This window comes from Bos javanicus, chromosome 24 (assembly GCF_032452875.1).
Source record: "Bos javanicus breed banteng chromosome 24, ARS-OSU_banteng_1.0, whole genome shotgun sequence".
Classification (NCBI taxonomy): Eukaryota; Metazoa; Chordata; class Mammalia; order Artiodactyla; family Bovidae; genus Bos; species Bos javanicus.
In genome coordinates, this window is record NC_083891.1 from 32643967 (window position 1) to 32667410 (window position 23444).

General features: G+C 40.9%; 1 protein-coding gene across 2 annotated transcripts in view; it reads right to left on the reverse strand.

Annotated features, from left to right (window-relative positions):
- The window catches only part of TTC39C (tetratricopeptide repeat domain 39C), a 103304-nt gene that overhangs the window by 47202 nt on the left and 32658 nt on the right, over nucleotides 1-23444 (reverse strand). For both annotated transcript variants that reach the window (XM_061399745.1, XM_061399746.1), the window contains exons 2-5: nucleotides 10614-10662; nucleotides 7224-7352; nucleotides 4077-4191; nucleotides 1418-1772 (exon numbers count right to left, since the gene is read on the reverse strand). In XM_061399745.1, coding sequence (XP_061255729.1) covers nucleotides 1418-1772; nucleotides 4077-4191; nucleotides 7224-7352; nucleotides 10614-10662 — 648 coding nt within the window. The remainder of the gene's footprint in view (nucleotides 1-1417; nucleotides 1773-4076; nucleotides 4192-7223; nucleotides 7353-10613; nucleotides 10663-23444) is intronic.

Below are 23444 nucleotides of genomic sequence, written 5' to 3' on the forward strand. Positions count from 1 at the left end.
GACAAAAACCGTGTAACCAACACAACAAATATTTTTATGTAAATATATGCTTCCAATGTGCATAAATTTGATCCTTTTCTGGAGATCAGACTAATTTACATTATTTTTAATTCAATTCATTCCTTTCTCAGAAAATGTTATTAAAAAAAGACATTATCACAAGTTATAAACCTGCTAAGTCAAATTAACGAAGGACCACTGTTAGTATAATATAATGAGTTTGGGAAGGCATGAATATTTTTACAATGAAAAATTAATGACCTTTTTATAGTCACTACCAAACAATTAGGAGTTAACATCCAAATTCCTCAATACTGACATAAGCAGAATCCCAGCTCACTAAGGTTCTCTGTGATATCAACATCTTTTGGAAAAATTCTGATAAGTGGTGCAATATCAAAGCACAAACAGTATTTCATAAAATTACTCAAACTGCAAATAGTAGTAGATATTTTAGTTCAGTTCAGTCACGCAGTCATGTCCAACTCTGTGTGACCCCATGGACTGCAGCACACCAGGCTTCCCTGTCCATCACCAACTCCCGAAGCTTACTCAAACTCATGTCCATAGAGTCAGTGACATTTACCAGATTTGGGGGGAAAAAAAAAAAATCACACCATTTTAACTGATGATGAAATGGATAAATCTTTGCTCTGGATGGTTATATCAGCTTCTTCACATTTTTCTGTTTAAATAATTATCATTTAAGTCTGAACAATATAATATAACTCAATTTAGTTGAACAGCACAGGCTGTCCAGGCCACAGTAAGAGACCAATGGACCAACTAGAGTCACCAAGAAAAATTATCCAACATGAGGATATAAGAAGAGAGATTTCAGAATCACAGAACAGCCTTATGAAATTTATATCCTCTGAAGTCCAAAATCAGGCTTATGAATCTCAGTGACTGGTCAGGGTTACTGCTTTTAAATGCTTATAAATCATGATTATTTTGCCTGTTTAAAATACAAGACTCATCAAAAAAAAATTTTTTTTAAAGAAAATGGTGAAGAAGAGGGACTTTCCACAAAAATTAAAAAATGAGTAAATAAAAATCAAATACAGGACTCATGAGACTTAAGAACAGTGCTCTGTTCTTCAAAAGAAAGTTAGTCACTCACTCGTGTCTGACTCTTTGCGACCCCATGGACTGTAGCCCGCCAGGCTCCTCTGTCCATGGAATTCTCCAGGCAAGAATAGTGGAGTGGGCTGCCATTTCCTTCTCCCTGTTTCCCAACGTTAACTCCTAAACATCACCAAAACACGGTCCTTGGCATCCATTGAAACTTAAAGGCATGGCAATGGTCAACCAACCAAGCATTGATTTTACCTGCAGTTTCCTACAAAGGTTTTGATTGTCGCTTACGTACTTTCAACTACATTATCTACCAAAGCATTGCAATATAGCTACTCACGTAGCTAAAGGGGCCTTCATGTCCTTACTTTCGCTTGCATACATCAGTGAAGAAAGCCCCTGCAGGCGGTCTCCAGGAAAACCCAGCAGGTTGATGATTTTGAGCAGGTTTGGGGGCACCATGGATATGCAAAGGTGAAAAAGGCCGTATCCAAAGCTCACAGCACCTTTCAGTCTGTTCAGAGACTCCTCAGACACCCCTTCAGCCACAATGTGGTTATCATTTGCAGCGTCAGAAGTCAAACGTTCCTCTCTTAGCTTCTTCTGATACAGCTCCTGAAGGGCGTTGATGTCCAGATAGCATTTATTGTAAATCTTCCAGGCTTTCCTAAGGATCCACCCACCTTTTATATATGCTATAAAGATAAGGGGAGAAAAACATGAAAAAAATAAGCATTCGAAATAGTTTTCCTACACTAATAATAAAGATATTGAAGAATGACTTGAAAAAAAAACAATACAAACTATTATCTACCATGACAACTTGTTTTTCTTCACATGGCTTAAATTCCTTATTTGAGGCCTGTTTTGGGGCTCCCTGGGTAGCTCAGATGGTACAGAATTTGCCTGCAATGCAGGAGACCCTGGTTCAATCCCTGGGTCAGGAAGATCCCTAGAGAAGGGAATGGCTACCCACTCCAATATTCTTGCCTGGAGAATTCCATGGACAGAGGAGCCTAGTGACTATTGTCCATGGGGTCGCACAGAGTCAGACACAACTGAGTGACTAACACTTTCACTTTACTAGCTGGATGGCAAGAACCATGTATTATTTTGTTCATTAAATAGAGTCAATCACGCAGTAGTGAGGGTGTAGCATCTTTGCTGTTTTTCAGTTGCTCAGTCGTGTCTGTCTCTGTGACCCCATTGACTGCAGCACCCCAAGCTTCCCTGTCCTTCACTATCTCTTGGACTTTACTCAAACTCATGTCCATTGAATCAGTGATGCTATGTAAACATCTCATCCTCTGCTGACCCCTTCTCCTTTTGCCTTCATTCTTTCCCAGTATCAGGGTCTTTTCCAATTAGCATCTATTATCAGCTGAACGAATAAATGCAAGCATCATCTGAATCCAACTTATCCCACATGTAGTGTCAAATCCTCTACCGCATTCCTGAACTACCACTGGCAGTCTCTATGACACCACTGGAGTGCTCTTGGCTAAACCCTATTACACTTGTACTTCAGACACTTGGCTGTTCTGCAGCATCACCTCCAAGTAACAGTGCAGATTCCTTCCTCGGGTGGCATGGAAGAGCCTGTCCCCCTCCCCAGCCTCCCTGCCTCCCCACCACAAATGGTAAGCTGGTGAGTCCTGAGGAAACTCAGGAAGAAAAGAATACCTGCCCTCTAGCAGTCATCAGACGGCAGCCACTCACTACAGTGAGCCCTGAGGAAGCTCAGGAGGTGAAAACAGGATACTGGCCCCAGACAGCCGAGGTGCACATCAACAGAATGATTTCAGTGAGCCTAGACCCTTGCATCTTCTCATATATAGAAAAGCGTTAAATCCCTTAAGTTGGGTTATCTGGTTTCCTTTAATCAACAATCATTTTTTGATGTTCAGACTACCTGCTCTTTGTTGCAAAACTTCTGTATAACCTGGCTCCTCCTTCAACTCCTTGGAGCAGTTTTCTCAGAATTACCTGAGACACTGTCTCCTCGGCTTGAAGGCCTAAAAATTCCTACTGAATAAAAGAGCTGTCAACTTTTAGGTTCTGAATATTTTTTTAAGCCCACAAAGGTCTAGAAAGTCCACATTTAGGAGGTCACAATAAAAGTTAAATCCTACTTTTTACTTGAGCCAAAGAGAAACAAATCATCTTCAAGCATGAGATGGAGACAGAGAAGAAAGGAAAGGAAATTGGCTGTCAGTAGTCCAGATCAAGAAAAGTGCATGTCATGACTTAGCAACAAACCCTTCTTCACTTCGGTTGGAAGAAAATGCTTTTCTCATTGTGATTTATAGTTGATTTCCTTATTGAACACTCATTTTTTTCAAGTAGACCCTAGCTACCAAAGGGGCAGATATCTGCCATCAGCAGCACAGATATAAAACCACATAAGAGGAAGAAGTAGTATCAAAGTTAATCTTTCAGTGAACTCTTGAGAGTCTCCACTCTAATCTACACCACTCAAGGTATCAAAGCTACAAAATCCTTGTACAAAATTTGTCTTGGGCAAACTAAACAAGAATCAGTTTATACTCCTCAGTAAGGGTTGTTAAAATGTTAGTCATTCAGGTATGTTAGGAAATCTTTAGCACACACTCAGGCTTTCAATAACAATTTTCTGAGAAACAAACTGGTTATATTTCACTTTAAATGGCAATTATCGCAGCTTGATTCCCACCCACACACCAAAAAAACCTATCAATTTATTACTCTATCTAAGGCACAGGTAATATCTCTAAGTATGACAGACTATCTGCAGACAAGAGGATGAAAAAGATTTTGGAACTAAAACTATTCCACTAAATACACATTAAGCACTCATGGTATCAATTTCTCAAGTAATAAATCAAAATCATGCCCCAAACAGGTGCCACATGTTTTCAAAGACTGAAATACAAGGTGTTCTAAAAAAAAAAAAAGTGTGGGGTATTACCAATTGTGTCCACTGAATATCAAAAACTGTTAAAAACAATGCTTTAGCATACCTGACAACTCTTGCTTTACAAACGAGAGCACAGCCAGGTAAACTTGACAGTCAGCTATGATTATCTGCCTCTGAAGCCGATCAACCATAGAGGGGGTAGATTTTCGGACATCAACCTGTTTGGTGGGAAGAAAGTACACACGGATAAATCACACCCGAGAACAACAACACTCTTTCCAAAAAACTATTATTTTACTGGGCAGAATAACTTCACATAGGAAGTATAGAACAGTAGTCACTAAAATCCAAGACCAAACTTACACTACACCCTGAGCCTGGGACTTCTAGCTTCCTCCATTAAGTCTAGCTTTATTTTGTTATGAACACAATGCTGTAACTCAAAGAGCCTTGTAACTCAAAGACAAATATTCTCAATAATAGAAACACTTCATTGGAAATATGAAAGGCCACACAAAACTTTAGAGTTTTACCTTTTTCAAAACAATGTAAGTTAAAAATTTATTACATTATATAAGTTGTATAAGTTAAAAACCTAGACAGTTTATTAACAAGCAGAGACATCACTTTGCTGACAAAAGGTCCCTCTAGCCAAAGCTTTGGTTTTTCCAGGAGTCATGTACAGATGTGAAAGCTGGACCATAACGAAGGCTTAGTGCCTAAGAATTGATGCTTTTGAACTTCGGTGTTGGAGAAGACTCTTGAGAGTCCCTTGGACTGCAAGGAGATTTGACCAGTCCGTCCTAAAGGAGATCAGTCCTGGGTGTTCGTTGGAAGGACTGATGTTGAAGCCGAGGTTCCAATACTTTTGCTACCTAATGCAAAGAGCCAACTGACTGGAAAAGACTCTAATGCTGGGAAAGGTTGAAGGCAACAAGAAAAAGGTGCAGCAGAGTGAGATGGTTAGATAACAACACCAACTCAAATGACTTGAATTTGAGTAAACTCCCAGAGAGAGCGGAAGACGGAGGAGCCTGGCGTGCTACAGTCCACGGGCTCACAAAGAGTTGTGCATGACTTAGCAACTGAACAACAGGAAGAAAAGCAACAAAGTTATTTATCCAAAAAAAAAAAAAAAAATTACTAAAGGTATAAAACACCACCCCAGGTAAACAATGTGAAAAGCCACCTTACAGTCATCTGCCTTCAGGAAGGACCCATATTAGAGTTCATTCCTTTGGTGCATTCATCTGAGATGTGAGGGTTGGAACCTGATTATGACGTTAGTTGAGGAGAAACACCCTCAATTAACAATTAGCTTTGAATGAATCACAAACTGAACTTGAAATTTTAGTCAATACCCTCTAAAGGTGACTACCTAAAGCCCTATTTTGTAGTAAGATTTTGGTTTTATGAATGCTAAATGAAGAAAATTCACTCTGAAATAGAACAGTGCCTTCTTAACATAAGGTAAACCTGAACAGAACAGGTTAAATAGTTTTCACATGCTTTCATGATGATATCAGAAATGAGAGGCTTTTTGCAAACATGAAAAAAGTATGCAGAGTATATGTGACAAAGTAGCTGGCTTCTTTTTTTTCTAGATTAGCAGAATTCACCCATGGTCCCTGTTATTCCCGGTCCTACTTCTAGCACCTGTTACTTTGTTTGCTCAAGAAAACGTCAATCTATTGATGCCTCTGTTTTCTTTGCTTATAATAACATCTACTCTGCAGGGCTGTTGGAAAGGCTAATGAGATACTCTGCATGTGATAATGCTTTTTAAATTGCAAGGACCCATTACTAATGTTGATTATTAACCTATGTGCTGGGCATGGTACTAGATGCTGAGGACAGACACGTAAATAAGTTTACAGTCTAATGAAGGCACGCTGATGACCATATAATGGAGTAAATGCGCTGAAGGATGAAGTACAGGGAACTATGGGACCCTGTAGGAGACACACTAACAGGACCTGGGGACTAAATATATGAGTCTTTGGAGAAAATGACATGGAGGAAGAACTAAAGAACAGACAGGAACCAGGTCAAGAGGGATACACATATTCTATGGAGAGGAAAAGTCAATACCAAGTCAGTCACGTTACGAAGTCTGGGTTTTAGTGTGACGGCAGTGGTCGCAGGGAGGGGGCGGGGACAGTGAAATCAGCAACATGTAATTTGCATCTCAGTGACTGCACTTTGGAGAACAAATCAGAGAACAGCGAGACTGGAGGCAGAAACGCCAGTGAGGGTTGTCTTAGGCAAGTGGAGACAGTGGCCGGCCTAGGAAACTGGCAAGGGAAGGAGATGAACTCAGGACGTATTCAAGAGACAGGCAAGGAGACTTGGTCACTGACTGATACAGGGTTTGGAGAGACAGGAATCGAGAACTCTGGCCCTTCTGCAGACTCAGGGGACGGTACTCTGGGCCCATCTGCGGCTTCCTCATGGGAGACCCCATAAGCCAGAGCAGAGGTGAAGCCACCTGGAGCAACATAAAGGAGCAGAAAAGACAAGCGGCTTTTGCTCTCTGAAACTAACAGACTGGTTTGTCAGCTAACCATGTGGCATGTGTGAGACCCCTGGGTGCTCCAGAAACATCAGGGGTAGGAGGACATCTCTCTAAAGTCTAGTGCTTTTGCACTGAAAATTGAAAGAAAAAAAAAATCAGGAAGAGTGGATTATGATGTCATTGTGACTATTTTATTACCCAAGACCGGGAAGGCCTGGGGAAAAGGAGGTAATAGCTAAATTCCTGAATTATGCCAAAGTGCAAAATATGAAATACATATATGAAAGCCTCATGACAATCGTCCTTGCCACACAGCCGACTGTGGAAGAAGATAATGTTAAAATACCAAGAGAACATGCACTGAAAAGTTCTAATGACTAAGGGGGATTCTACTGATTTAAGAAACATGCTTTAGGAACTTCCCTGGTGGTCCGGTGGTTGGGACTTCACCTTCCAATGCAGGGGCTGTGGGTTCGATCCCTGGTTGGAGAGCTAGGATCCCACATGCCTTGGGGCCAAGAAACCAAAGCATAAAGCCGAGGCAATGCTGTGGCAGATTCAATGAAGACTTTTTAAATGGTCCACATTAAAAAAAAAAGGAATATGCTTTACATAATCAAAAGCTGTAAGACTCACTCAGTGCTTCAGTCATATTCTAACCACCAAAAACCAAGTAAATGAAGAATGTTCTAAGTAAGAGGCACATAGTTCATAACCTAAAGACATAGTACTTACATTCTTCTTAATTTTATTCTTGATTGTTTCAATTACTCCAGCCTCTTCACTTTCACACAGCTTTTCTGTAGTTTTTAAGTCATCACACGCCAACTGCATTTTTTCTTCCTCAAATGTCATCATGGCATTCTTCCAAAGAAAGAAATAAGGAAAGAATGAATGAATAGTAAGTGTCTGAAAATTTAGGCCAATTTATCACAATACAACTCCAAACTAGGAGGGAGGGGGGAAAGCCATCTAAATGACTTACTCCTAGAAAAAGAATCAGAATGCTACCACATACACTATTCATTGAAAAAAATATAATCTCAATATGAAACAAGAACATATCTCCATTACACCGGCATGAAAAAATACATGCTTAACACGTCCTTGCAATTACTGTTCTACAAGTTTTTGTTATTAAACACAGTAACAAAAACATTACTGTATACAATTTCTGATTGGCCCACTTAATTCAGCTTCTAGAATAGAGACTTTCTACCCATGCATGGGATCCCTGGGTCCATCAAGCACAGCACAAAACGCTAATGAAACATCAGCCAGCAGGTACTCTTTGAAAACTATCGGTCTTTTCAGGGACAGCAATTCCAATGGATTCATTTATAAAGAACTCATTTCTTATTGTTCCCAGTGAAAAATTCCCACAGACAGCTTGTTTCCGAGCACCCAATCCTGGTAGACTTTTTCAGGCCACATTGGGATAGAAATGATCACTTCTTTGCTGAAAACCTGCTACTTTCCCCCAGAAGAATTGAGATTTCTGAGATGAATGGGCTACAGGGGCAGAGACAGGACACCGGGTTCTTGGAAGGACTTGAACTCACTGTGACTAGTTCTCCACCTCCATCCCATGCAACCTGCCCACTCTGGTATCCTAGGCCTTCTCTGTATGACTCTAGACTACTTTTCCATTCCAGCCAGACACTAGCCACCTTTGCCCAAGCCTCCCTCCCTGCTACAGGCTCCCTCCCCCACCCACCTCCTCCCACCCAGCAAGCCTTCTGCCATGTCTCCCTAGCATCCTTCCTTGCTACATGGGTGGGTACCATTTATGACCCCTACCCAGTACCACTTTCCTTAATATCTGAAACTATGTTGCAAACAGTAGGCCTTAAGAATTGTTAAAAAGATTTAATGTATTACCTGATAATAAGAATAAAGAAGCCCGAATGAAAACTCATGTCACCAGAAGCTGGTCTGGTGCCTGTCACTGGTGCTGCAAGGCTGCAGACAACACGCCCCTTTGGTGAGCTTTTTCTGTCTGGAATCTAAATGCCTTCTCCATTTTACCTCTCTCAGTCTCTACTCAATATTTTTTTTTTTTTTTTTGCAGTTATATACAGGATGCTGCTGCTGCTGCTGCTGCTAAGTCGCTTCAGTCGTGTCTGATTCTGTGCGACCCCAGAGATGGCAACCCACCAGGCTCCGCCATCCCTGGGATTCTCCAGGCAAGAACACTGGAGTGGGTTGCCATTTCCTTCTCCAGTGCATGAAAGTGAAAAGTGAAAGTGAAGTCGCTCAGTCGTGTCTGACTCTAGCGATCCCATGGACTGCAGCCTACCAGGCTCCTCCGTCCATGGGATTTTCCAGGCAAAAGTACTGGAGTGCGGTGCCATTGCCTTCTCCTATATACAGGATACTTTTCTTAAAATTATGTTTGAAAGTAGTTTGTATAAGTATTTCTGAAAAATAAAAGCAGTCAATTTTCTGCATTGCCCAATTTACTTTAAAACCTAACTGCAACCTATTACCTCAATTCCTAAATACTAACAACATTCAAAACCACAGTAGAAACTGAGAAACTTTAAGTCTGCTAAATTAACTTGTCTTCAGTCCACATTTATTCAATAGTTTTAAACTTTTGATAAATAATAATAAACCTTTGATAAACCTAATAAAAGTTTACTTTCAAACTTTTATTATCCAAAGTCTGACTATTTTCTTTTCAACTCTAATGCATTTTTAATTTTTGGAAAGTGTCTCAGTCCTGTCCGACTCTTTGTGACCCCATGAACTGTAGCCTGACAGGCTCCTCCATCCGTGGGATTTTTCAGGCTAGAATACTGGAGTGGGTAGCCGTTCCCTTCTCCAGGGGATCTTCCCAACTCAGGGACTGAACCCAGGTCTCCTGCATTGCAGGTGGACTCTTTACCAGCTGAGCCACCAGGGAAGCCCTCCGATCTTTCAATTACATTTTTATTTTAAAAACGATTTTGCTTGGAAAAAATATAATACTCTAGAAAATATAAGCATTTAATTTTTTAAATTAAGGAAGGATAGAACTGGACATGGAACTGGACATAACTGGTTCCAAATCGGGAAAGGAGTACGTCAAGACTGTATATTGTCACCCTGCTTATTTAACTTATATGCAGAGTACATCATGCAAAACGCTGGGCTGGAAGAAGCACAAGCTGGAATCAAGATTGGTGGGAGAAATATCAGTAACCTCAGATATGCAGATGACACCACCCTTATGGCAGAAAGTGAAGAGGAACTAAAAAGCCTCTTGATGAAAGTGAAAGAGAGAGTGAAAAATTTTGCTTAAAGCTCAACATTCAGAAAACTAAGATCATGGCATCTGGTCCCATCACTTCATGGGAAATAGATATAGAAACAGTGGAAACAGTGGCAGACTTTATTTTTTTCGGCTCCAAAATCACTGCAGATGGTGATTGCAGCCATGAAACTAAAAGATGCTTACTCCTTGGAAGAAAAGTTATGACCAACCTAGATAGCATATTCAAAAGCAGAGACGTTACTTTGCCAACAAAGGTCCATCTAGTCAAGGCTATGGTTTTTCCAGTAGTCATGTATGGATGTGAGAGTTGGACTGTGAAGAAGGCTGAGGGCCGAAGAATTGATGCTTTTGAACTGTGGTGTTGGAGAAGACTCTTGAGAGTGCCTTGGACTGCAAGGAAATCCAACCAGTCTATTCTAAACGAGATCAGTCCTGGGTGTTCTTTGGAGGGAATGATGCTAAAGCTGAAACTCCAGTACTTTGGCCATCTCATATGAAGGTTGACTGATTGGAAAAGACTCTGATGCTGGGAGGGATTGGGGGCAGGAGAAGGGGACGACAGAGGATGAGATGGCTGGATGGCATCACCAACTCGATGGGCGTGAGTTTGAGTGAACTCTTCGAGTTGGTGATGGACAGGGAGGCCTGGAGTGCTGCGATTCATGGGGTCACAAAGAGTTGGACACAACTAAGCGACTGAACTGAACTGATCTCATACGTGTTGGTGTATAGACAAAAGTTATATTCCAGTTTTAAACTGCAAAAGATTTTCCACAAGAGTGTATCTATACAGCCAGTAACCATTAAAAGATAGACATTATGTGTTTGCTTCCTTCCCACCACAACCTCTTCCCACATCAACTTACCAAAAAACTGACAAAGCTGGCTCCAAAACTCATTAACGGGCTATGATTTCTGTTAAGAAAACAAAGTAAAATTAAAATTACTTTCTTGTAAAAATTTTAAAAACATTTGATATACCAGGATCACTGCAGACTCCTAATAATTATTTAATGTAAGTTGTTAAGGTCTTCAAGTCCATTTAATTACCCCAAGAGTAAAGTTAAAAAGGCACGGAAGTTCACAGATCTATCAGGACAGAACCGCCCCCTCACCTGACTCTTCAAAGCAAGGAGAACAAGGTCATATTATAATAGATGTTGCTTTAGTAAATCAATCTGATATCTGGAAAAATGTGGCCAAAGGAAGATTATTAACATTTATTATTATTTTTTTAATTTCCATATATTTTAAAAACTGAAGTACAGTTGATTTACAATGTTTCAGGTACAGAGCAAAGTGGTTCAGTTCCACATATATTTGCAGATTCTTTTCCACTGTAAGTTATCACAAGGCACTGAATATAGTTCCCTGTGCTATACAGTAGATCCTTGTTGTTTATCTATTTTATATATAGCAGTATGTATGTTAATCCCAAATTTGTAATTTATCCACCACCCCCCCCCCACCCCGTTCATTTTCCTCTTTGGTAACCATAAATTTGTTTCCTATGTCTGTGAGTCTATTTCTGTTTTGTAAATAAGCTCATTTGTATTGCTTTTTTAGATTCCACATACAAGTGATATCATTTGACATTAATATTTGCTTTTAAAATGCAAAACATGCTCAAAAGTTAGCACACATAAAATATTATTTTCAGAGTAGATCAAAAGATTTTATAACAAGCCAAACTCACTTATTGCAAAGAACTTTCAGAATGCCTCATGGAGCCAGTCACCACCCTGCTGTAAGATACAGTCATTATCCCAATTTTATACATATACAGCCAGATCAAACTAGTACAGAAATCCAAATCTCTGTAAACGGCAGTAAAAAGGAAAGCGAATTGTAACAGCCTTCTTAAAAATAATGGTCCTGGCTTTTGTTATTATGTAAATAATATATACTTACTATAAACAAAGGCACAAAAAATGTACTTAGACAATCCCCTGTAGGAAATTCAGTCTATGTCCTATGTAACCATGTGTGTGTGTGGGGGTAGGAAGGAAACGGCAACCCACTCCAGTATTCATGCCTGGAAAATCCCATGGACTGAGGAGCCTGGTGGGCTACAATCCATGGGGTCACAAAGAGTCGGACATGACTGAGTGACTTCTGTGTGTATGGGAGGAAAAGTGTGCCCATTTAGATGGATAAAATGGCAACCCACTCCAGTACTCTTGCTTGGAAAATCCCATGGATGGAGGAGCCTGGAAGGCTGCAGTCCATGGGGTCCCTGAGGGTCGGACATGACTGAGAGACTTCACTTTCACGCACTGGAGAAGGAAATGGCAACCCACTCCAGTGTTCTTGCCTGGAGAATCCCAGGGACGGCAGAGCCTGTTGGGCTGCTGTCTATGGGGTCGCACAGAGTCAGACATGACTGAAGTGACTTAGCATCAGTTAGAACTGGACATGGAACAACAGACTGGTTCCAAATAGGAAAAGGAGTACGTCAAGGCTGTACATTGTCACCCTGCTTATTTAACTTATATGCTGAGTACATCATGAGAAATGCTGGGCTGGAAGAAGCACAAGCTGGAATCAAGATTGCCGGGAGAAATCTCAATAACCTCAGATATGCAGATGACACCACCCTTATGGCAGAAAGTGAAGAGGAACTCAAAACCCTCTTGATGAAGGTGAAAGAAGAGAGTGAAAAAGTTGGCTTAAAACTCAACATTCAGAAAACGAAGATCATGGCATCTGGTCCCATCACTTCATGGGAAATAGATGGGGAAACAGTGGAAACAGTGTCACACTTTATTTTTTTTGGCTCCAAAATCACTGCAGATGGTGACTGCAGCCGTGAAATTAAAAGACGCTTACTCCTTGGAAGAAAAGTTATGACCAACCTAGACAGCATATTCAAAAGCAGAGACATTACTTTGCCAACAAAGGTCCATCTAGTCAAGGCTATGGTTTTCCCAGTGGTCATGTATGGATGTGAGAATTGGACTGTGAAAAAAGCTGAGTGCTGAAGAATTGATGCTTTTGAACTGTGGTGCTGGAGAAGACACTTGGGAGTCCCTTGGACTGCGAGGAGATCCAACCAGCCCATTCTGAAGGAGATCAGCCCTGGGATTTCTTTGGAGGCAATGATGCTAAAGCTGAAACTCCAGTACTTTGGCCACCTCATGAGAAGAGTTGACTCATTGGAAAAGACTCTGATGCTGGGAGGGATTGGGGGCAGGAGGAGAAGGGGACGACAGAGGATGAGATAGCTGGATGGCATCACTGACTCGATGGACGTGAGTCTGAGTGAACTCTGGGAGTTAGTAATGGACAGGGAGGCCTGGCGTGCTGCGATTCATAGGGTCGAAGAGTCGGACACGACTGAGCGACTGACCTGACCTGACCTGAGTGATGGGTGAAGAATCCCACACCAGCGCTCACAGCCAAGAACCAGCTCTAACACACCTCCCGAGCACGCAGGGCAGGCTCCATCCTCCCAACTCTGCACCAGCCAGGTCAGAGGTCAGTTTTCCACTCCACGGCTCTCCCCTAACCTGTCATGACAGACTCCCATCTCGCAGTATTATAATCTGGATTGTGTAATCAGGGTCCTCTCAGAATGCTATTTTCTGCCTTGTCCCCCTCATCGTGTTGCCTTACACACAGTGGGCAACCAACAAAGATGAATCAGTGATGGAACGCAAGAGCTCCGCCTTTCAGAAACAGACACACTTCAATCAAGAGCTGAGCAGCCTGGCTTCCCCCATCCTTGCCCGCTCCCTACTTACACATCAGCCACTGTCCATGAGAGAAACGCAAGAAGCTAATCAAGTGCCTAGTGTTGCTACTGCTACATTTGCTTCTTGTTCTGGACTAAAATTAGGTTTCTGGGAGCCAAGGCTATTAATGATTCATGGTGCCCTGGCCAAGCCCTTAGTACTTCACATACCCTCTTCTCATTTAAGTGACAAATCAGCCCAAGAGAAACATTTTTCCCTCCTTGAGGTACTGTCTCCATAAACCCCAGGGCACCGAGGTGCATTAGCCACTTGATAATGAACTGATGGAGAAGCAGGAATCTTTCTGCTGCCCTTAGCCTGGTGCTGTATGCACTTCATCTAACAAGAGTCCCTTGTTCCATTCACCTGATTTTCTTTAACTCAACATGATCCAGGTGATCATGTATTAATTGAGCTCCTCTAAATCAATCTTGGCCCCTACATGTGTTTCTACATAAAACTGATTCAATTTGGAGACTTGGAAATGTTCTCAAAGAGTCCAAGGATCATCACTTCAACACCAATGCTGGTGGCAAAGAAGGAAAGATGCTAGTTTCTACAACAACAATAAAAAAGTGTAAGGAGGAGAAAACTGCAAGGGAGCTTGTAAAATATATATAAAACAACTGGGACGTAAGAGACATATAAAACCACAAATACAAATTCGTGTGCGTGCTTACTTGTGTCCAACTCCTTGCAACCCCAGGACCACAGCCCACCAGGCTCTTCTGTCCATGGAATTTTCCAGGCAAGAATACTGGAATGGGTTGCCATTTTCCACTCCAAGGGATCTTCCTGACCCAGGGATAGAACCCACATCTTTTTCTTCTATATCCACACATACACTAGCAACAATTACAAAACGAAACCTAAAAAATTATCAATCACAATAGCACCAGAATATTAATAGTTAAGGATAACTCTACCCAAGATGCACAACACTGCTATGCCAAAAACTCACAACAATAAAGAAAATGAAAAATCTAAGTCAACATTTTGCAACAGTGGCACTCTTAACATTTGGGACCAGATAATTTTGTTGGGGAGGTACTGTACTATGCATTGTAGAATGCTGAGCAGCATCTCTGTCCTCTACCTACAAGATGACAGGAGTACAAGCCACTGCCTCCCTCTACACACACCGCCCCCAAAGGCTGTGACAACCAAAATGTCTCTAGATTGCCAAATGTAATATCAGGACCAAATCAACCCTAGTTGTGGAACACTAATGTAAATAAAGAGACATCCAATTCTTACGGATTGGAAGACTCATAATTGAAGAGATAGTACCTTCTCCAGAGAAGGCAATGGCAACCCACTCCAGTACTGTTGCCTGGAAAATCCCATGGATGGAGGAGCCTAGGCTGCTGTCTATGGGGTCGCACAGAGTCAGACACGACTGAGCGACTTCACTTTCACTTTTCCCTTTCATGCATTGGAGAAGGAAATGGCAACCCACTCCAGTGTTCTTGCCTGGAGAATCCCAGGGACAGGGGAGCTTGGTGGGCTGCCATCTATGGAGTCCCACAGAGTCAGACACGACTGAAGCGACTTAGCAGCAGCAGCAGCAGGAGCAGCAATGCTTTCTCTTAAACTGAACTGCGGCTCCAATACAATCTCCACCCAGGGGAGGGTGTGTTGAAAAGTTGATTCCAGAATCTACATGGAGATAAAAAGTGCTCCATAACTAAACTAAAAATATACATGGAAAAGCAAAATACTTAGAATGGCCAAATCAAATCTGAAAGACCAACCAAGCTGTAGATTTACATTACCCAATAACAGAACTGAATTAAAATTGAGAATTTCTGGTCACTCACAGGAGGGTGAAAAAGGCAAATACACGTATTCAACAAACAGCTCATCTTGAGACCACATAAAGAGCATCCATGAACTAGTTTAAAAAAAAATGACTGGCAACCCAGTTAAAAAAAGGGGGGGGGGCAGAAGTCTTGGACAGACACTTCACAAGAGAGGATATCCAAAAGTTAATACGTATATTGAAAAGTGCTGAAAAGCACTCATTATCAGAGAAACACAAATTAAAACCAAAATGCTGCTGCTGTGTCACTTCAGTTGTGTCCGATTCTGTGCGACCCCATGGACTGCACCCCACCAGGCTCCCGCGTCCCTGGGATACTCCAGGCAAGAGTACTGGAGTGGGTTGCCATTTCCTTTTCCAATGCATGAAAGTGAAAAGTGAAAATGAAGTCGCTCAGTGGTGTCTGACTCTTAGTGACCCCATGGACTGCAGCCTACCAGGCTCCTCCATCCATGGGATTTTCCAGGCAAGAGTACTGGAGTGGGCTGCCATTGCCCTCTCCGAAAACCAAAATGAGATACCAGTATATGCTCATCAGACTGGCCACACTTGTAAGGACTGGTAATAATACCATGTGTTAATGAGGATGTGGAGTCTCTGGACTCTAAAACACTGCCTACCAGTATTTACTAAAGCGATATGCCTACTCTACTAAACCCCATGCACACTTCCTCCCCCCACTCCCATCCACATTTCTGATCTACTAGTCACAGGCCTATCTATGACTCAGTAAGTTCACTCCTAAGTATACATGTACAACAGAATTGCATTATTATGCTCCCAAAAGACATGTATGGTTTTTTAATAGTATTATTCTTAGCAGCCTCAAACTGGAAACAATTCAAATGCCCATCAACAGCAGAATGGATCAAATAATTGCAGCAGTGGATGAAATAGTTCACAGCTGTGAAAACAAACTACTGCTGAAGGTAAAAACATGAATTAATCTCACAGATGCAGAGTGAATGAAGTCAGATATACAGGAGTGTATACTGAATGATTCCACTTACATGAAGTTCAAAATGGCTATTCTGACCACTAATGATGACAGACTGCACAACAGCGGTACCTTTGAGGGGGTACTGACTGAGAAAGAGCCCGAGGAAGGATGCTGTGATGTTAGAAACATGTTATCTGGATGTAAGTAGTTAACACTGTGATATTTACATATTCTTTACTATATGGAAAGTTTTTCCTTATGAAAAAGAGAAAATTCAGAAAAATAAATCAGATAAATGATCACTGATATGTATTTGATGCTATTAGTGAATCAGTATTAATTTTTTAGGTATGAAAATGGTATTACTCCTACATTTTAAGGACTTTTTAAGAGATGTATATAAAAGCATTTACAGATGAAATGATGGCTGAGATTTGTTTCAAAAATAATTTGAGGTAGGAGAATTAAAAGTCAGCAGAAGTATACATAAAACATGATTTCCCATGACTTGATTAATGCTGCCTGATTGGAACATGGGAATTGATTAAACTATTTTATATACTTTGGAAGCTATAGGCTATTTTTCAAGATAAAAACTTAAAAAAGCATAAAAGCACTCCCCAAAGGTGATGTCTTTTGGAATTCTTTGATGAGAAGGATTCTAATAATCACTGTCATAGTTTGCTTTTTGAATATGAACCATCAGTAATAAAATGACTTAAAATTTTCTGTCTGAAGTCTCTCCCAAAGGTGGGAAAACTGTTAAAAACACAAAGATGCAGTGGATATTCTGTTTCTAAATTTATGAACATTGCCATGGAAATTTAAAAACAACAAAATTTCTCCAACATATTAAAAATTGGATTGATGAAGACTGTTTCTTAAAATACAGTGGGAGGTAAAGTTTAAAAATAAAATAAAATAAAATTTCTATTAGAAAAAAAATACAGTGGGAGGTAATATACATATTTGATTCTCAAAGGGATATCCTTCCATTAAATACCTATAACTAACCGAATATGCTTTTTCAAATGTAATTTTATCCCCTAAACATGGTGGCAAATGGCTGGAGTTAAGACTGATTTTTCTGAAAATGTCCTGTCTTCATATAATGTTACGTTCTTAGAATCCTCCAAAATTGCTTTTCTCCCCTTCAAATGAGTGGGGGGGCTGGACTTTGTGTATTACCAAGGAAATCTGGGTCCACCTGAACTTCATCAGCCCATGGCAGTCACCCTCAAACCTAAAGACTGAAGAAATAGTCACCTAAATTCAACCCCCTACCCCAACTGCTCTTAAAAGGCCTGTGCCTTTTCTGTGACCCATGCTGTTTTCAAAATCACAGTCCCAGAGGATCATAAGGGTCAAACAATCACCCATCGAGGCATCATTAAGTGCTTCTCTAGAAGCCTCAAACCATCCTTCAGAGACACAATGTTTGCTAACAGGACCAGTGACAGCCTCTGCTCTGACCAGTATTTTCAAACACAGGCTTTAAGGAGACGAAACTGATTCAGTGTTTCACTTGTCTTTCTACAAGTAAAGTAAAATAATGCCAACAGAAGAAAAAAAGCTAAGTCCATGAAGTCATTCACTGCAGCATTATCCAGAATAAGAAAAACCTGGGTGGAAAAAGTAACTGTCTATATAAAGAAAAAGCTTCATGACGCTGGATTTGGCAATGATTTCTGTGCCAAGAGACACAATCAACAAAGTGAAAAGGTAACCTATGGAATGGCAGAAAATATTTGCAAATCACACCCGACAAAGGGTTAACGTCCAGACTAAATAAAGAACTTCTACAACGCAACAAAAACAGCGAACAACCTGATTAAAAAGTGAGTCAAGGACATGAATCGATATTTCTCCAAAATGATATACAAGTGACTAATAAGCACATGAAAAGTTGCTCAACACCACTAATTATTAGGGAAATGCCAGTGAAAGCCACGACGAGATATCACATCACACCCATTAAAATGGACATTATCAAAATAAAAGAAAACATACTGATACAAGTGTTGAAGGACATGGAGAAATGAGAACCACTGTGCACTGAGTGGCGATGTAAAATGATGCGGCCACCACAGAGATCAGTATCATGGCTCCACACACACACAAGCAAAACAGAATTACCACGTGACCCAACAATTTCACACGGGTATGCACGCAAAAGAACTGAAACCAGGAACTCAAATAGATTTTTGTATGCCCATATTCTAGCAGCATTATTCACCGATAACCAAAGGTGGAAGCAACCTGAGTGTCCACTGACAGATGAACAAAACGTGGTGTATATAAACAATGAAATACTATTTGACCTTAAAAAGAAGTAAATTCGGACACATGCTGCAATATGGATGAACCTTCAGGACACTATGCTAACCGAAATAAACCAGTTATGAAAAGTACTGTATGATTTCACACGAGATACCTAGAGCAGTCAAATTAGAGACAGGAAGTAGAAGGGTGGTTGCTAAGGCCTGGGGGTTGGAGAGAACGAGCTGCTGTTGTTTAAGGGATATGAAGTTTCAGTTTTGCAAGATGAAGAGAGTTCTAGAGATGGGCTGCACACCGACGTGAATGTATTTAAACACACTTAACTGTACTCCTAACAATGGTTAAGATGGTAAACTTTATGTTATTTACCACATGTTATTTATTTTATTTTACCACAACGAAAAATTTTCTGAAAATGGAAAGAAGTCTACAATAGAAAAGATGAGTCATGAAATAACCAGATGGAATATTATCACCTAGAAAAATGCCTGACAGAATTTAACATGACAACAAAAGTTCTGTGTACATTATGTTCCAGTATGTATAAACAGTAAAAAAAAAAAAAAAAAAAGAATATTGGTTGTGGGGGAGGGGCAATAAGATTAAAGGTGATTCTGTACATGATCAATGTGTACATCGGGGAATAAACAGTCACGACTAAAGATGCTCTGATCACCATGTGTGCCTCAGTAATGTCACTGCAGACTTTCTGCACTTAGACACCTTTTAGAGAGAAAAGTGCATCATTTAAGTCAATTTACTTGTTCTAAATACTCCCTGTGTTTCAGTCATTGCTTTGATACAATTTCTTAACAGAATATATATATATATCATCCAGTCAATCAAACAGAATAATGGGGCGATTCAACAGCACAACAGCCCAAACCTGCTTACATGGGAGTGAGTTACTCACTTAGTGACTAGCTGTGCCCAGCTGTAGCCCAGAGCGCTGTTAACACAAGGCTGATAGAGAAATGCACCCCCCCCAAAGGAAAGAGAGAAACTTATATGAGGGGACTCCCAAACAGTTGGATTGTTTTCCAAAAATAAATGCAAATGACTTGGATATTGCTTTTCATATTAACTACTTAAGCAGTGTAAGATCTTAAATGCATCCCTTTCAAAATAAAGAAAGGAGACAAGAATTAATGCTTTTAAACTGTGGTGCTAGAGAAAACTCCTCAGAGTCCCTTGGACTGCAAGTGTAGACAGAAAGTCTGCAGTCAGTCAAATCAGTCAGTCCTAAAGGAAATCAACCCTGAAAATTCATTGGAAGGACTGATGCTGAATCTCCAAAACTTTGGCCACCTCATGCAAAGAGCTGACTCATTGGAAAAGACCCTGATGCTGGGAAAGATTGAGGGCAGAAGGAGAAGGGGGAGGCAGAGGATGAGATGGTTGGATGGCATCACTGACTCAATGGACATGAGTCTGAGCAAACTCTGGGAGATAGTGGAGGACAGGGAAGCCTGGCATGCTGCAGTCCGTGGGGTCGCATAAGAGTCGGACACAACTTAGCAACTGAATAGCAACAAAGATATCAAATAGAACCACAATTTTTTTTTTTTTTGCCATTTGAATGAATTATCTCATTTTTTTCATTTTTAATACTGAAATCTTCCATCTAGCTAACTCCTCCCTACAACTTGTAAGAAAAATAATCAGTAAAAAGCTCAATAGGAAGGAGTTTAATGAAAGCTGAGTTAAAATCTAAAGCACGCTGAAGTCCGTACTAACTGGATTAAGTCTTGAAATGTTTCGATTTCTGGGGATGCCAACAACCTGAATGCAGACCTCACTTAATTTGTACTTGTGGGCCCCTGAGTGATGGGCTCAATTATCACTGCCCTGTGTTTCAAGTTCTCCAACTTTGAGTACACTGTGAGCACAACAGCTAAGACGAACTTGATTCTTCTGCAATCAATTATGTTTCCCAAATATACTGATCTTACTTTTTTTTCAAACCCTACTCAGAAATGGGAAATTCTCCCAGTGAGTTACTTGGAGGTTTCAATCCTAATTCGAGGATGTGGCAGCAATAATATAGACTGGGATATCTAACCTTCCCGAGTCAAAGATATGAAACTGTCCTCACTGACTAAAGACACTGAAAGTTTTCTCTGTTCTCATATCATGAAAGCGAGGAAGAACAGCGATGTTCTCAGCAACTCATTCACCACCGTGCAGTCAACAAATATGGCTAAAGAGAGCATGTGCTGGGTGCAAAAGAGGGCCCTCAGAAGCAAGGAAGGAAAATCTCTAGAGCACAGGCCTAGCAAGAAAAGTACCCTATTCCCTCAGATGCTAACTGAGGAAAACAGAATGTGAAAGGATTTTTCTTGACATGATTTGCAATAGATAAGGATATTTTTCAAAAGGAAAATCTAATTATTCTGAAAGCACCTTAGTTAAAAAGTACATGCTTCCTTTACATGTGATATACAGCATCCCTTGGTCTCATATAGGATCAGAGTGCATCAGTGGAATATTTCCCTTTGAAACTTTTTACAAGCTGGAATATAAAATTCATGATCTGGTTTTTCTAGAAAGAAATCCCCTTCATAGGAATCCCAGTGGATCTATCCCATTCACTAAGTATCATCTCCCTGACAGATCTGAGAATTAGGAAGCCGGTCCACGGACCCCATCGCTCCACTTCTTCTAATTCTCCCTGATAAATTTCCAATTTTAAAGCAGCTTCCCGTAGCACGCAACCACCTCTGAGCCTGCGCAGTGAAGGACTCAAGTGTCAAGTTTATCCAAGCCAAATAATAAGGAGAGTGATTAAGAAACCAGGCCCAGGACTTCCCTAGTGGTTAAAAACCCACCTGCCAATGCAGGAGACGTGGTTCAATCCCTGGCCCAGGAAGATCCCACATGCCTCGGGGCAACTGAGGCTGTGTGTGCGCCACAACTACTGAAGCTCCTGTGCTCTGCAACAACAGAAGCCTCTGCAATGAAAAGCCTGCACACCACAATGGAGAGAAGCCCCCTGCACACCACAACTAGAGAAAGCCCAAGCACAGTCAAAATTAAAATTAAATTAAAAAAAAAAAGAAATCAGGTCCAACAAAAGCCAACAATTTACTACCAGAGTCAAAGAAACAAGCAAGGGTTTTCCAGGCTGCTCTTCATTTTCATCAACAAAGTTATTTAGGTGAAAACTATGCATTAACTTAAAAAAACAAACGTTTAATTTTAAAATCATATACGCAGGTCATAACATTCTGTAGTTTAAAACTAAATGAAAAATGACCTCTTTTATACACAGTGTTAGAGGAAAAACACTAATAAACTTTGGGTCATTCTTTCATACAAACTATATTTCTTAATACCAAGTATACAGTATATTGCACTATGCATTAGAGACACAAAGATAAACACGAAGGCTCATGCCTCTTCATGGAGCCCACACAGTCCAGTTTGGCTGCTAGAAATATTCCAAGAACAAATGGTGATAGAAAGCGAGTGGATAGTTAATTTTACTCAAAGTCATCCTTTGTCATCATCCTTTTCAAGGATGAATGAGGCATCCTTGAATATCACATTTGATGAAATCTAACAGAGGCTACTTGCCAACTCTGTCTCTTTCTCTAGCGTTTCTTAAGACGATATATTAATAAGACTAATTGCATCTCTGCATTTTAAGTCTCTGCAGAGTGCTTGCTATTTTATATTTATCTCATTAATCACTCATCTGTTTGAATAAGTGAAAGCTCCCTAAGGTTGGAAGCCCATCTTCGCCAAGTGCCATTGTGTTGAGCTTACAGGACAGAACCTAGCAGATCACTGGCCCCAATCCATTCCTGTCTAATAAATCCACCACCCATCTCCCACGAAGTCCATGCTTCATGCCACTTCATCTGATGGGCATTCCTCCACAGGTTCTAACAAATTCCCAGAAATGACACTGTTATCAACTCGAGCCCATAAAAACTCTGCTCTAAAAAAAATTAAACATGCTTGCTTCCTTGATCAGAAGACAGCAGTGGAGGATTTCACAGAAAGGCTCTACTCTTTTTCAGATACAATTTATAGTGTGATCCTTGGGCGATGTTTTAGCTAAAGGATAGCCTGTCTCTAACAACATGGATCCTTACAATCAATCATTCAGCTGATGACTTTTGATTTATGAGCATTTGGATCAGGTCTGATCTTCTGTTCGGACTTGCGTTTATCGTCTGCCCACTCTTCTTAGGGATTTGGGAGTCTTCAGCGCTCCCTCACCCGGCCCCAGGGGCTCCCCACTCAGGTCCAGGAAGGCCGCCAGTTCCCAGGGAGCCTGTGTTCAGCAACATTTGCACTCACAGCCACTAGGGTGGCTGACTGTTTGCTTTTGTTACATCGACTGCTTGTGATGTGGCCTTGCATCTTATCAGAAAATGACCTTGCAATTCACTGCCTGGTGCCAAGAAACCATGAAAGACTCTCACTGGAGTGAGAGTGAAGTGAGGCCATCAGCTTGCAGTGGGGCATGGGAGGATTTCTGGGGGCAGACTCAGGTTCCTCCCCACATAGGGGCAGCAGCAGACAGTCTGTCTCTCCCTACAGCTTGAAGTAATTATCTACAGGTAGACAGAACGAATGAGCCCCTCTACACAGTACTGAGAAAATAACTGGGCCCTTGAACCTGACTTCCTACAGACAACAGTCCCAGGAAAATCTCCTAGGCACAACTGTCCCAATGGATGCATTTCTAGGATGTTCCTACATGAAGAATGCATCCCCATGCATATGGCAAGACACCCCTCACAGCCACTATAGTAATTTAAAATACAGACTCGTTCTACAATTACGCAGCAAAACACAGGACTTCACTTTTTAGGCTTGTCTCTGGTATCCTGCGAAGAAGAGCTAGTGGATTCGGGGGTGTATGTCTTAGCCTTGGGATGAAGGGCAATTTGGGGACCAATTACAGAAG